At 35.1% G+C, this 14852-nt stretch overlaps 1 protein-coding gene across 8 annotated transcripts in view; it reads right to left on the reverse strand.

Moving 5' to 3' along the window:
- The window catches only part of KDM4C (lysine demethylase 4C), a 596944-nt gene that overhangs the window by 357398 nt on the left and 224694 nt on the right, over positions 1 to 14852 (reverse strand). For 6 of the 8 annotated variants that reach the window (XM_077148206.1, XM_077148204.1, XM_077148205.1 and 3 more), the window contains 2 exons: positions 12376 to 12479; positions 9864 to 10001 (listed from right to left, as the gene is read on the reverse strand). In XM_077148206.1, the coding sequence (XP_077004321.1) occupies positions 9864 to 10001; positions 12376 to 12479 (242 nt within the window). Of the gene's footprint in view, positions 1 to 9863; positions 10002 to 12375; positions 12480 to 14852 lie in introns of those variants that run through there. The other 2 variants (XM_077148211.1, XR_013170444.1) reach the window with 2 other exon arrangements.

The raw sequence follows: 14852 nt of genomic DNA on the forward strand, positions 1-14852 counted from the left end.
GCTACAGTAGTCAAAAATGCATGGTACTGGCATAATGATGGATATATTGACCACTGGAATTGAATTCAGAGTTCAGAAAAAAAACCTCACATCTATGGCCAAATGATACCTGACAAAACTGCCAAGTACATTTTACATTTTTCAAACATAAAAGAATAGTCTCTTCAACAAATGGTGCTGGGAGATCTGGATATCTATATCCAAAATAACGAAAGATCAACTCCTATTTCACACATTATGTGAAAATTAACTCTAAATGGAGAAAAAACCTACATATAAGAGACAGGACCATAAAAATTCCAAGAAGAAAATGCAGGGAAAAGATCTTGTGGTAATCACACCAGACTGGAAACTCTTATCCTCCCAAAACCTCAAATCCCCACTCAACCTGACGTAAAAACTTCTAAAATAGGTAAATTCCTCACATGCTTATAGCTGCTGGCTGTCTCTCTCTTTCAGTATCAGCATACTCCACCATCCATACTCCTCATGATCTCTAGCGTTCCACCCAAGCAAAGACATCTCTCTCAATTCCTTCACATACCTCATTGTCAATATAGTTATTCTTCTGGCACTCCTAACCACCCTCCTCTTAATACTCTTACATGCTTTCAGACTCTTACCAAATTTCCGCAAAAAAATATTAAATCTATAACCCAAACACAAAACAATCATGTTAGTCTTCTCCGAGATTACAGACACCAGATTCTTAATACTTCCAATGAAAAATATAATCAATTAAAACAAAATCTTGACTCCTCCAGTGACTAAGTTAAAAAAAAAAAAAAAAAACCCTCCAACATGCCCTAACAGCAGGAAACAGCCAGATCTGACTCCAAAGGCCCCATTCCACCATAACATCCTCTACCTCTTTCCAACCTCATCTAATTTTTCTTTATATAATAAAAAAAGACCAGAATATGTGAAAGCTGAGCCAGAAGAACTAGCAAGGATGGAATTTTCAGCAATCCTCGGGAACATCCCAAACTACCACTTCTCATCTAAAAGCAGCTGCCTCCTTGTGATAAAACTCCCTTAACTCAAAAAAGATCCTGGGATAAGCAATGGTTTCTTGGACTTTATACCCAAAGCACAAGCAATGAAAGGAAAAAAAAAATAGATAAATGGGACTGCCTCAAAATTTAAAACTTTTGGCCCTTAAAAAACTTAGTCACAAAAGTCAAAAGACAATCTACTAAATGGGAGAAAATATCTGGAAACCACATATCCAAAATACATAAAGAAATTTTAAAACTTAACAATAAAAAGAAAAACAAGTAACAGCAAACTAACCCCAAAGCAAACAAAAGGAAAGAAATAATGAAGATTAGAGCAGAAATAAATGAAATTGAGAACATGAAAACAATCGAGAAAATCAACAAAATCAGAAGTTGGTTCTATGACAAAAATCAATAAGATTAATGGACTCTTACTAATGTTGACAAAAAGAAAAAGGCAAATAAATAAAATAGAAAAATGGAAGAGAAGATATATGCACTGAGCTCACAGAAATAAAGGAGGTAATGAGAGGATACTATGAACAAATTTATGCTTATAAACTAGACAATGTAGATGAAATGGACAACTTCCTAGGAAGACATGAAGAACCAACTTTGTCTCAAGAAGAATTAGATGACCTCAACAAACTAATCACAAGTAAAGAAATTTAATTAATCATTAAGAGGCTCCCAAAAAAGAAAAGTCCAGGACAAGATGACTTCACATGTGATTTCTACCAAACATTTAACAAAGAATTAGAAAGATTTAGTAATAGGAGGTAGCTCCCTAAAGTTTATATCCAAAGCACAAGCAACAAAAGGAAAAATAGATAAATGGGAACTCCTCAAAGTCAAATGCTTCTACACCTCAAAAGACTTTGTCAAAAAGGTGAAGAGGTAGCCAACTCAATGAGAGAAAATATTCGGAAATCACATATCAGGCAAAGGTTTGATTTCCTTTATATACAAAGAACTCATACAACTCAATAACAAAAGAACAAACAATCCAATTATAATATGGGATAAAGATACGAATAGGCATTTTTCTGCACAGCAAATACAGATGGCTCAAAAAGCACATTAAGAGATGCTCATTTTCACTGGCTATAAAGGAAATGCAAATACCATGGGACACGTATAAGAATGGCTGCTATAAACAATCAGAAAACTATAAATGTAGGAGAGGATGTGGACAAATTGGGACACTTATGCACTGCTGGTGGGAATGTACAATGGGGCAGCCACTAAGGAAGACTGTTTGGCGGTTCCTTAAAAAACTAAATATACAGCTGCCCTGTGACCCAGCAATAGCACCATTTGTTATATACCCAGAGGAGCTGAAAGCAATGACACAAACAGACATTTGCATACTGATGTTCATAGGAGCATTACTCAATCACCAAAAGATAGAAAGAAACCAAATGCCCATCAACAAACAAGTGGATCAACAAAATGTGGTATATACATACGATGAAATATTCTGCAGCAATAAGAAAAAATGACGTCCTGAAGCACATGACAAGATGGATGAGCCTTGAGGACATAATAATGATAGAAATCACCCAGACACAAAAGCACAGATACTGTATGATTCCACTTTTATGATCAGCATAAAGGTATAATCAGAGACTTATAATACAGGACACAGGGGACTTAGGGATACATAGAAGCTAGAGATGGGTGAACCGTTGGCTAATGAGGTTGAACTCCAAAGTAAGGGAATAAATAGGAGCGATGGTGATTCTCTAGTGGGTCTAGAAGAAATATTACCATACGGAAGATGAACAAGACTGAAAGGGGCTATAAAGACTTATGTGCCCCACTGACTCACACGAGAAATATGAACCAATTCTTGTAAGAATTACTTCAAAGATATGATTCTTGTATAAATAGTGCTTAAGACAAGGGTACAGGGGAAAACTGTGATTGCATGCTATGAACTATATCCAAAAGGAAACCACTAGCATTGCCACAGCAACAGCAGAGGTAAATAATGGGGTAAGGGACAAGACTTAAGAGGAGGTTTAGACCTCCTATTTGGTAAGGGTGTATTTATTGGTCTTCTGTCTCTTGGGAACAATGAGATTACCTAAAATTGAGAATGTTAACACACTGTGGACTTTGGGCTCTCTACATGACACCTGATGAATGCAGGTGGTTGAAGGATGCACTAACTGAGAAGTAGAATGGTGAATGATGGTGTATACTTATGAATGAAGTCTGTGCTGCTACGAAAAAGAACATTGCTGTGAGGCACACAACAATGTGAATAAACATCTGGGACATTTAGTGGGACAAAATAAGTCAGAAAGAAAAAAAACAATAAATGGTATGGTCACCTTTATAAAATGTATATGAGAAAACAGGGGACTAGATTGTAAGCTTTTATAGCAGACACATCAAATCCGAAGTGGTGATTATTATTTCAGGATTTTGAGAGGCTGTTTTATATATATAACCTGATATTTAGAGATAAGAACGAAGCCAGATACATTGGGGTTAAAGTAATTCAGGGGTAAGGAAAAGAGTCTATATGTGGTCTACACATACGCTTTGAGACCAATGGAAGAAAGGTTTATTTGATCTGGAACTGAAATTTTCTGTAGTACATAATCTAACTCAACCTATCTGTATAGCTCATTTGAACAGTTGAAACACAGAGCACACAGAATGAGAAAGAGGTTCTTTAATCTTTTATAGACTATTGTAATGCCTGGAAACATACTGAGTATATTAAGCACATAATCAAAAAGTATTGGCAAAGTCCCCTGAAGGAAGGGAGAAAGACAATGGAACTATTAAACCTTACCATCAGGGAATTCTGATACTGTGTCAAACTTTGGAGATACCCAATCAATAGGCCATGCCCTCGATCATGAGGCTTACTCTTGTGAAGCTTCTGTAGGTAGCACAGAAGTTTAGATTACGTATAGGCATGCCTAAGAGTTACTTCTCAAAGACCTCTGTAGTTGCTCATAGGTGGTCTCATTCACTCTAAGCCCAACTATGCCAGTGAAACCATTGCCCTTCCCCCTACAAGGGACATGATATTCAGGGGTGAAAGTTTCCCTGGAGACGTGGGAGAGGACTCCCAGGGATGAATCCAGACCTGGCACCATAGAATCAACAATTCCATCTTGACCAAATAGGGGAAAAGAAGTGTAATTAATGAAGTATCAGTGGCAAAGAGAGTTCAAATAGACTCAAGAGGCTACACAAGCTTCAGAAAGCCTAGCTATCTATCATAACCTGCCAACCCCCAATCAGGACCTTTCCAGCCAATCCTAAAGAGCACCTAGGGCAATTTGTAAGATTCCACAGGGGTTCCAGGCACTAGAGTACCTTTCCAGAAATAATAACCTCCACATGGGACCCTGGTCCAGGTAAGTCCTGAAACCTAGGGCAGCCTCTCCAGAACATCAGAGAGTTCCATCTTCCTAACCCATATTAGTGACAGACCCTTCCAATATTATAAATTTAGAATTGCCACAGCTCAAACAACCTTTTGAGAGGTATGGAAAGATCAAAGGTGATGGTGGAATTATACAGAGAAGATAGGACTTAACAAATGAATATGAATGCTGAATCATTAAACTGATATCTCTTTTAGTCTCCAGTATTTTAGAGCGGCTACAAGTAAAAACCTAAACTTGTGAAATCGTAAAGCATGTTAAAGTTTGAAATATGTTCTATAACTAATTGTGGTGCTGTACTTGGAAACTGTATTAGCGTTCTCTAGAGAAACAGAAGCAACCGGAAACACTCACAAACATAAAATTTATAAAAGTGTCTCACATAACCATGGAATGCAGAGTCCAAATCCACAGGGCAGTCTGTGAAGCTGACGATTCTGACAGAGGTTCTGGACAAACTCCACAGGAAAGGCTTCCCAGCCAAAGCAGGAAGAGAGCCTGCCTCTTCTGAATCCTCCTTAAAGGCTTCCAGTGATTAGATTAAGCATCAGTCATTGCAGAAGACACTTCCCTTGGCTGATTCCAAATCAGCTTCACAGCCTGCCATGTGGATTTTGGACTCTGCATTCCATGGTTACGTGAGACACTTTTATAAATTTTATATTTGCAAGTGTTTCCGGTTGCTTCTGTTTCTCTAGAGGACCCTAACTAATATAGTTTCCAAGTACAGCACCACAATTAGTTGTAGAACATCTTTCAAATGTTAACATGGTTTACAATTTCACAAGTTTATGTTTTTACCTGTAGCCGCTCAAATGGAATCAGCTGTGGATACAGCTGATACGATCATGATTTAATTCTATGAAATGTCCTCATCACAACGGACAGGCCAGCACATGCCCAACCAGACAAACAGGTACCATCACTTGGCCAAGTTGACACATAAACCTGACCATGACAGAAATTATTACCTCTTTTGTATATATGTTATTATTCACAAAAAAAGGAAGGAAGAAAAAGTCGATTGTGATGAGAAAAAAAGTATTTTAGCCTGTTAGCCTCCTATATTCTGGAGCAGCTAGAAGGAAAACTATGTGAGGATCATATGGTAGCACATGACAAACTCGGGGATTTACCCTGTAACCACTTTTGGAAGAGTGCATTGAAAACTATTGCTTTTTTATTTCTTCGCTTTGTATATATATATGTCATACTATACAATAAAAAAGTTTAAAAAAAAAAAAAGAAGCAATTAGTTTGAGCATCCTGCTCAAACTCATCGAAAAAATTGAAGAGGAGGGTAGGCTACCTAACTCACCCTAATACCAAAGTCAGACAAAGATACTACTAGGAAAGAAAATTACAGACCAATGTCTCTAATGCATACAGATGCAAAAACCTTCAACAAAATTCTTGCAAATCAAATTCAGCAGCACATTAAAAGAATTATACACCATGACCAAGTAGGATTCATCGCAAGGATGCAAGGTTGTTTCAATTAATGTAATACACCATATCAATAAATCAAAGTAGAAAAACCACATGATCATTTCAACTGACGCAGAAAAGGCATCTGACAAAATTCAACATCCCTTCTTGTTGAAAATACTACAAAGGATAAGGATAGAAGGGAACTCCCTTTAACATAATAAAGGGAATATATGAAATCCCACAGATAACATCATCCTCAATGGAGAAAAACTGAAAACTTTCCCTCAAAGATCAGGAACAAGGCAAGGATGTCTACTGTCACCACTGCCATTCAACACTGTGTTCGAAGTTCTAGACAGAAAAAAAAAAAGAAATACAAGCATCAAAATTGGAAAGAAAGTAGCAAAACTCTCACTGTTTCAAATGCTATGATAATGTATGTTGAAAACCCTGAAAAATCCACAGCAAAACTACTAGAGCTAATAAATAAAAACAGCAAAGTGGCAGGTTACAAGATCAACACTCAAAAGTCTACAGTGTTTCCATAAAATAGTAATGAGCAATCTGAGGGGAAATAAAGAAAAAATTCCATTTACAATTGCAACTGGAACAAAAAAACATTTAGGAACAAATTTAAGGATACAAAAGACCTATATAAAGAACCACAAGAAAGTGCTAAAAGAAATCACAGAAGTCCTAAATAAATGGAAGGGCATACCATGTTCATGGATTGGAAATCTAAATGTAGTTAAGACATCAATTATAACTAAATTTATTTATAGATTAAATGCAACACCAATTAAAATCCCAAAAACTTACTTCTCAGAAATAGAAAAACCAATAGCCAAATTTATCTTGAAGGGCAGGGTGCCCTGAATAGCTAAAAATATCCTGAGAAAGAAAAATGAAGTCGGAGGTCTCACACTATTTGACTTTAAGGCGTATTATGAAGCTACAGTGGTCAAAACAGCATGATACTGGCATAAGGCAGATATACCGACCAATGGAATTGAATACAGTGTTCAGATATAGACCTTCTCATCTATGGACAATTGATAAGGCAGTCAAGCCAACTCACCTGGAACAGAACAGTCTTTTCAATAAATCGTACCTGGAGAATAGACATCCACATGCACAGGAATGAAAGAGGATCCATATCTCACAGCCTATACAAAAATTAACTCAAAATGGATCAAAGACCTAAACACTAGATCTAAGACCATAAAACTGTTAGTAGAAAATGTAGGGAAATATCTTATAAATCTTATAATAGGAGGCGGTTTCCTAGATCTTACACCCAAAGCACAAGCAGTGAATAAAGAAATAGAAAAATGGGAAAGCCTCAAAATTAAACATTTTTGTGCATTAAAGAACTTTGTCAAGAAAGTAAAAAGACAGCCTTCACAATGGGAGACAATATTTGGAAATGATATATCAGATGAAGGTCCAGTATCCAGAATATATAAAGAGACTGTTCAATTCAATAAGAAAAAGACAAACAATCCAATTACAAAATGGGTAAAAGACATGAACAGACACTTCTCAAATAAGGAAATACAAATGGCCAAAAGGCACAGAAAAAGATGTTCAGCTTCTCTGGCTATTAGGGAAATGCAAATCAAAAAAAAGTTTTGCGGGTACCCAGGAAGCTAAGAATAGAATTGCCATATGACCTGGGAATACCATTGCTAGCTATCTACTCAGAGGACAAGAGCAAGCACACAAACAGACATTTGCACACCAGTGCTTACAGCAGCATTATTTACAATTGCAAGGAGATGAAAACAGCTAAAATGTCCATCAACAGACAAGTTGCTAAACAAGCTGTGGTATATACATACGATGAAATATTATGCGGCTGTAAGACAGAATAAAGTGATGAAGTATGTGAAAACATGGACAGACCTTAAGGACATTATGCTGAGTGAGATTAGCCAGAAACAAAAGGACAAATACTATAGTCTCAATGATATGAACTGACATTAGTGAATAAACCTGGAGAATTTCATTGATAACAGAGACCATCAGGAGATAGGAATAGGGTAAGATATTGGGTAACTGGAGATGAAGGGATACAGATTGTGCAACAAGACTGATTGTCAAAACTCAGAAATGGATAGCACAATACTACCTAACTATAATACAATTATGTTAGAACACAGTATAAAGCTGAATGTGAGAATGATAGAGGGAGAAGGGCTAGGGGCACAAATGAAATCAGAAGAAAAATAGATGAAAAAGACTGAGATGGTATAATCTAGGAATGCCTAGAGTGTATAAAGATAGTGACTAAATGTACAAATTTAAAATGCTTTTGCATGAGGAAGAAGGAAGTAATGTCATTACTCCAGGGTGTTGAAAATAGATGGTAAATAATATTTTAAAACTAACTTATGTGTGAGACTAAAGCAAAAAATGTTTATCTGCCACAAAATTTATATTTTGTCTAGTGCCATTTCTTAATATAACTGATGTCGACAGCTTAATTGAGCACCATAAGTACATGAAAACTTGAGTAGGGCATGAGATTTTGTAGGTTTGCCCAGAGTGATGCTCCAATAAATCCCAGAGTGATTTGAACAGTAGATAAAAAAGTATTTGCAAAGTCCCCTTGGGAGAACGGTGAGAAAGGAGGAAAATTCAACTTCCCCGAGTGGATTATTCTTGATATTCTCACAAGCAGTGGGGACAACCAAAGCAATAGGCTGAGCCCCCAATCTTGGGGGTTGTCCATATGAAATTTAACCCCGCAAAGGACAGGTCAAGACTACTTAAAATTAGGCCTAAGAGTCACCCCAGAGAACCTCTTTTGTTGCTTAGATGTGGCCTCTCTCTCTCAACCAACACAACAAACTCACTGCCCTCCCCCTGTCTACATGGGAAATGACTCCCAGTGGTGTGGACCTTCCTGGCAACATGGGACAGAAATCCTAGGATGAGCTAGGACTCAGCACCAAGGGATTAAGAAAACCTTCTCGACTGAAAGGGGAAAGAGTGAAATGAGACAAAATAAAGTGTCAAAGGTTGAGAGATTCCAAACAGAGACAAGAGGTTATCCTAGAGGTTAATCTTACGCATTAAATAGATATCACCTTTTTAGTTAAGGCATAACAGAGAGGCTGGAGGGAACTGCCTAAAAATACAGAGCCGTGTTCCAGCAACCATGTTTCTTGAAGATGATTGTATACTACTGATATAGCTTTCATCATGTGACTATATGATTGTGAAAACCTTGTGTCTGATGTTTCTTTTATCTACCTTATGGACAGATGAGTAAAACATATGGACTAAAAATAAATAAATAATAGGAGGAAGAAATGTTAAATTTAGTGGATTGAAATGCTAGTAATCAATGAAAGGGAGGGGTAAGAGGTATGGTATGTATGAATTTTTTTCTGTTGTCTTTTTATTTCTTTTTCTGAACTGATACAAATGTTCTTAGAAATGATCATGATGATGAATACACAACTATGTGATAAAAAAAGAATGTTCATATTATATGTTGATTGGTTTTATTAATAAAAATTTAAAAAAACACAATAAACTCATTTCTGCACTAATGGGAGTCTTAACCATTTCTTCCTACTATCATACCTCAACCCCTTGTTGTTCCAATTTTACCAAGTTTGAAGAAAGATGCTAAATAGTTGCTTTCTAAGCTGTGGACTGAACTCAAACCAGCAAAGAACCAAGTCTGCCTAAGATGGAGCTAAACTGAGCCCCTGGAAATGTTTAGCAAAAATAATTATTGACCTTTAGAGAGAAAGCAAACATCAGCTGCACAAAATTACTCCTCCAGGTAAATTGTTTCATATAAGCGTCAAAATAGAAATATGAAAAATTTTAGCTGCAAATGGTAATATAACCCACATAAAATAAATATAGCCTGAAATAAATCACTATGGTGAGAGACACAGAGTGTGACAAGGAAAAACTACACACTGCACATGATGTTAAGTTCCCAACTACAGTAACAGGGATACAAACTTAATTTACACTTTATTTTTGAACAATAACTCACCAATTTAGCAATTTTTCCATAGTCAATCCACCTGACAGTAGCAAAATTTGTAGATTCTGCACAGTTGAAACCATGATTAAAACCAGCATGGTAGCCATATGGAAAAGTGATCATAAATTCTCCAGCCTCTTGGGTGATCTGCACGATAGAAAATACACATTTTCGAGGGGTAAGACTTTACAAATTGTGAATACAATTAAAGGTATATCTTGTAAAAATTTAAGAAGAAAATGAAATGATACAAGAGGTAGAACAACATAAAAAACTTCCCCCAACCCTCTTTTACTTGATCCTTTAATAGGGTTTTTCTGGAAATTTTAAAACTTTAAAAAACAAACACGGTGTGATTTTCTAGCATTTTGCTCAATCATTCGATCCACAAATTAAAGATTTTATACTTTATTTGAAAATGTCTTTGCTCTAAAGTATTCAATAAACTTGTTCATATTACCTATTAATGCATATATTTTAATGAGTTACTACCCAAGCTGTCTAAGAACATATTACATAACTGTGTTATAAAAACTTTGAGAATGCAAGCTAGACAAGCTATATTATGAATTCTTCTTGGTAAAGAGTAAAGTTAATGGCATTCATCAAATTAGCTTTTTCAAAATTCTTAGTTAACATTAAATTTAACTATATTCCTTTAACCATATATAAAACTTCTATCAAAGAATTTATACATATATAGAGAGAGAGAAAGAGACAGAGAGAGAGATGTATTCAAATAGACATAGATACATATTTGTGGTATTCATCTTTAAATACAATTAAACAACTTGGGTAAATAAATCAGTAAAGTAAAAGCAAGCATGGAACACAAGTATTCTATTCTTTTATTTTAAAATTGAAGACATATTTGGTTATTTTATAATCACCAAAGCAACAAATAATATACCAGGGGCTATAGAAAAATAAGGTATATTTTTTAGTGTTATTTCTTTTTTTAAAATTACCTACTTGATGGTAAATATTCAAATTCATTAGCCATTCCTTCAAATGAACTAATATAATCTTTATTTTTTCATTATCTGACCCTGAAACACTTGTACTCGAACCAATCCTACAGTCTTGCTACTTCACATAGCAGGAAACCCCCTTTCCAAAGACTAACTAGATCAATACCTATCAGCAGCCCTCAACCCCCAAGGAAAGTTTCTCTGTCCTTTAGTCCACTCTTTCTGTTTAGCCTTTTATTTTCCCCAGCTTAAATAAAAACAAAATGGAGGTTGTGCAAACAACATGAGGAAGCGCTACTGCTGCTGCATCCCCAGACTCTGGAAAAGCCTGGCACCCAGAAGGTTTTACAAGAGAAAAAAATTCCATAGCATCAGGGGCCCCTCTGAGGAGCACAGTATCTGCCCTCTATACCTACAAGTCCTCTCAGCACCTCTGGATATTCACCATACTGAACATCTTGGGGGGACTATTTATTTCATAGATCAAAGTGTACTAGTAAACCAGTGATGACAGCATCCTCATCATAAGATAAATACGCTTCATGCACAACTCCTGCATAGACCATTTGTGAGTAAACCTACAACCTCAGACAATGGGGGAGTGGCTGTGCTGAAGAATGATTCATAACACTTGGAAAAATTCCACTTCAAACAAAGGGGAAAAAAAGGGAGGGGAACACTTTAAGGGCTTAAGATTAAACACAGGTAAAATACAAAAAAAAAATTATAAATACAGGTAAAGATTTAGACAAAAGTGAAAAGCTGCTAAAGTGGAAAACAGCAAGGATTATGAGAAGAAAAGTCAAAAGTTAGGAGAGTGGGGCTGTTTTTAATGTTTCTGCAAGTAACTTAGTATTTAATCCTCCTCCGACAGAGAGAGCTGTTACAGTCAGAGTTTTTTTCATTTTGGCTTCTTCACATAAAAATGCTCATACTCTGTACCAAAATTCTGACCATATAACTGCCCATGGGCCAAAAGAACTGTTTGTACTAGTATGTAAAGAATTTAAGCAGAACTTAATAAATTAAGCAATTTTATTTATTAAATCATCAGGCAATTTTGGCCATAATGAAGTCTCAACTGTATTATGTCTACATGTGTCATGAGGCAACATAGCAGTACTGTAATCTATACTACCCAACCTAATTGATAATAGTAATTGCTCTGACTTCTTTTTTAAAAAAATAGATCACGTACGCTTAAATTATGTCGCTCATATAAAAGACTCCATCTTTAAGGTAAAATTGCTACGTTTTGTTTTCAGTTTTATTATAAGTTATTATATTATAAGAACTATAATAGCATGAAATCTCTATTAAATAATGTATCTATTTCAGGATACATCTCCAGTAAATATAACCTGAAATAAAATGTTCAAATTAGCATTTAGATAAATAACTGATGTTATAAAACATGAGTGTGAATTTTTCTGGCCACTTCTTAAAAATCGTGTTTGACGTGAAGGATATGGTAGCTTATGCTAAACTGTTTTGTGAAAACAAAACACACACACACAAAATGTATTTGTTGATGAGTAATACAAATATACCTTGTCAAAGGGTATACCATATTTCTTCAATACTGAGGGAGATATCAGTGTCATCTTGTGACGAAGAAATGCATCACAGCCTTGAGAGCTGCTTGGGAAAAAACCTAAATAGAAACAATAAATACAAGGAGCACTGTTTTAATTATGATGAAATTTCAGGCAAGTTTTCACTTTAATGTTTAATTCGAGTACTCATTTAGAATGTCAGTTTTATACAAGTTGAAATCCACTTCACCAACAAAATAAAATAATGAATCTTGGTATTAAAAGGTAGAATCAGAATTCTAACAATGAAGGAATATATATATATATCATAAACGGCTGATCATCTTTACAAAAAAAATCTACCACAGGAGTATTTTCGTAGAACATAAAATTATTAAACTTTGGGAATCAATTTTAACATGAACAAACATTGATTCCAAGATCATCTAAACGGATAAAATACCAACGGAGGGTTGGGAATGGTAAGTGTACGATTTAATAGAACAATCTCCCATTTAACGCCCAGAAATTATTATTCCAGAAGTACATATCATAATCCCTGGCACATGGTTGAGAAGTAACAGTTTCCCACCTTTCTTTCATTCTTCCTGATCAATTTACAACTGTTATTAATTTTCTGAAAATAGTTTCTTGGCCAGTATCAGTCAAATGCTTGAAAATCTGCCTAACTAGCCTGTATAGAAGTGTTGTGAGGGGTCTTTTAAGTGAGTAAGCATAACATTCCATTCATTCAATAGTATATTATGCACAAAAACACAGCTGTTTTTTACCATCACTGACTTCAAACTTGTAATTCTCTCTTAGGCAGATACTCATTAATTCAGTGACACAAGCTAGAGAAAAGTGGACTTTGATACTACTGTATCACCTAACTCACAAGAAGAAAATATTTACGCACTGAAAACAACGGAAAAGCGAAGAAAGAGACAAAAACAGAAGAAAAACACAACAGGCCCAGAAAATATGTAATACATATGACTGAAGCAAGAAGCACAAATGCTGTTTAACTCCTCCACAGCAAGTATGAAGACAAAGCCACTGGAAATATTATCTATTTCTGCAGCTCACTACACCCAAATAAACTCAAGAATTTGACTGATTTGATGAATGAACTACCAGCCCCCCATTAACTAACCATGAACCATTTCAACCTAGTAGAATGGAGTCACGTCACAGGAATACTGTTAAAGTAATTAAGACTTTATTGATACCACGCAATATGTGTGGCCACAGCTCATCAAAAGGAAACAAATCAAACGGCTGGTAGAAAGCCATTAGGGTACAAGGAATGACCGGCAAAAAAAGCAAATTCTATATAATCTGCACTTAGATTATTTTTCTTTGTGGGGGAGAGGGTTATAAAAAAGTGCATATCAATGAAAACATCAGAAATACTATCATTCTCTGTAACACCAGAAAGAATAAAAAGGATAGTTTTGCCCTGTGTGGTCATTTGATATAAGTCTTCTGTTTATGGCTAATATTCATTATACATAAACAATATAATTTATGGAATACGTATAATACCTGTTAGTCTGTAATAACATAATACAGAATAAAACAACAAGCAACTCTATGAAAGAACATAAACTTTAGAGGACAAATAAATTACTGCATGAAGTAATGCCCAGGTCTGCACATTAAGAATCCCCAAGTCCTGAGCCACAAAGAAGAAGGCCACAATTGGGTGGTCCCCTAACTCACAACCCATGTAAATGTTTTAATAATATAATTTAAATAGATCCATCAAAGTTTTCAAGTCTATAACTCTGTACAGCTCTAAATGAATTAAGTTTTAAATTAAAATCAATGAAAAAGGAAGAGTCTATTTAATTTTCTTTTGATATGGATTTGTAATCAGGACCTGAACAATGCGGTGACTGGTCATAAGTTAATTTAAATTGGAAAACCACTGAAGAAAGGTAATTTGCAGTATATTAAGACCTTCATATTGCTTCAGAATTTATATTTACAAAGGCTATCAGAATTATATTTTACATTACCCTGCAAAACACTTCACAAACAGCACAAATTATGCACAAAGTATGTTTCTGAAAATGAATTTTAACCCAAAATATCTACAGAAGTACATGGTTCACATGCATGCTTCACTCCACAGGCTATCAAAAGTATTCTATTCAACATTTAAACAAGCAAATAGCCTCAATAATATTAGATGCAGAAATGATAATATTTTAAAATACTTAGCTTAAGAAAAGTGTTTTTCATAATATATGGAAAAAACAGTTCTGGAATCACCAAAAGACATGAAATGATATGAATGATAAGAGACTCAATCCTCACAGAAAAGATAACATGTAACTAAAAATTCCACTATAGACTATCAAAAGTCACCAATTAAAGACACAATATCAAGTCTGTCAAACTTTTGGCCAATAAGTTATTTCAATGGGAATAATTTTTATATATTCTAATAGATATTACTGATTATTTCATTTTAATTTATATAA

The sequence above is a fragment of the Tamandua tetradactyla genome, chromosome 2, assembly GCF_023851605.1.
Source record: "Tamandua tetradactyla isolate mTamTet1 chromosome 2, mTamTet1.pri, whole genome shotgun sequence".
NCBI lineage: Eukaryota > Metazoa > Chordata > Mammalia > Pilosa > Myrmecophagidae > Tamandua > Tamandua tetradactyla.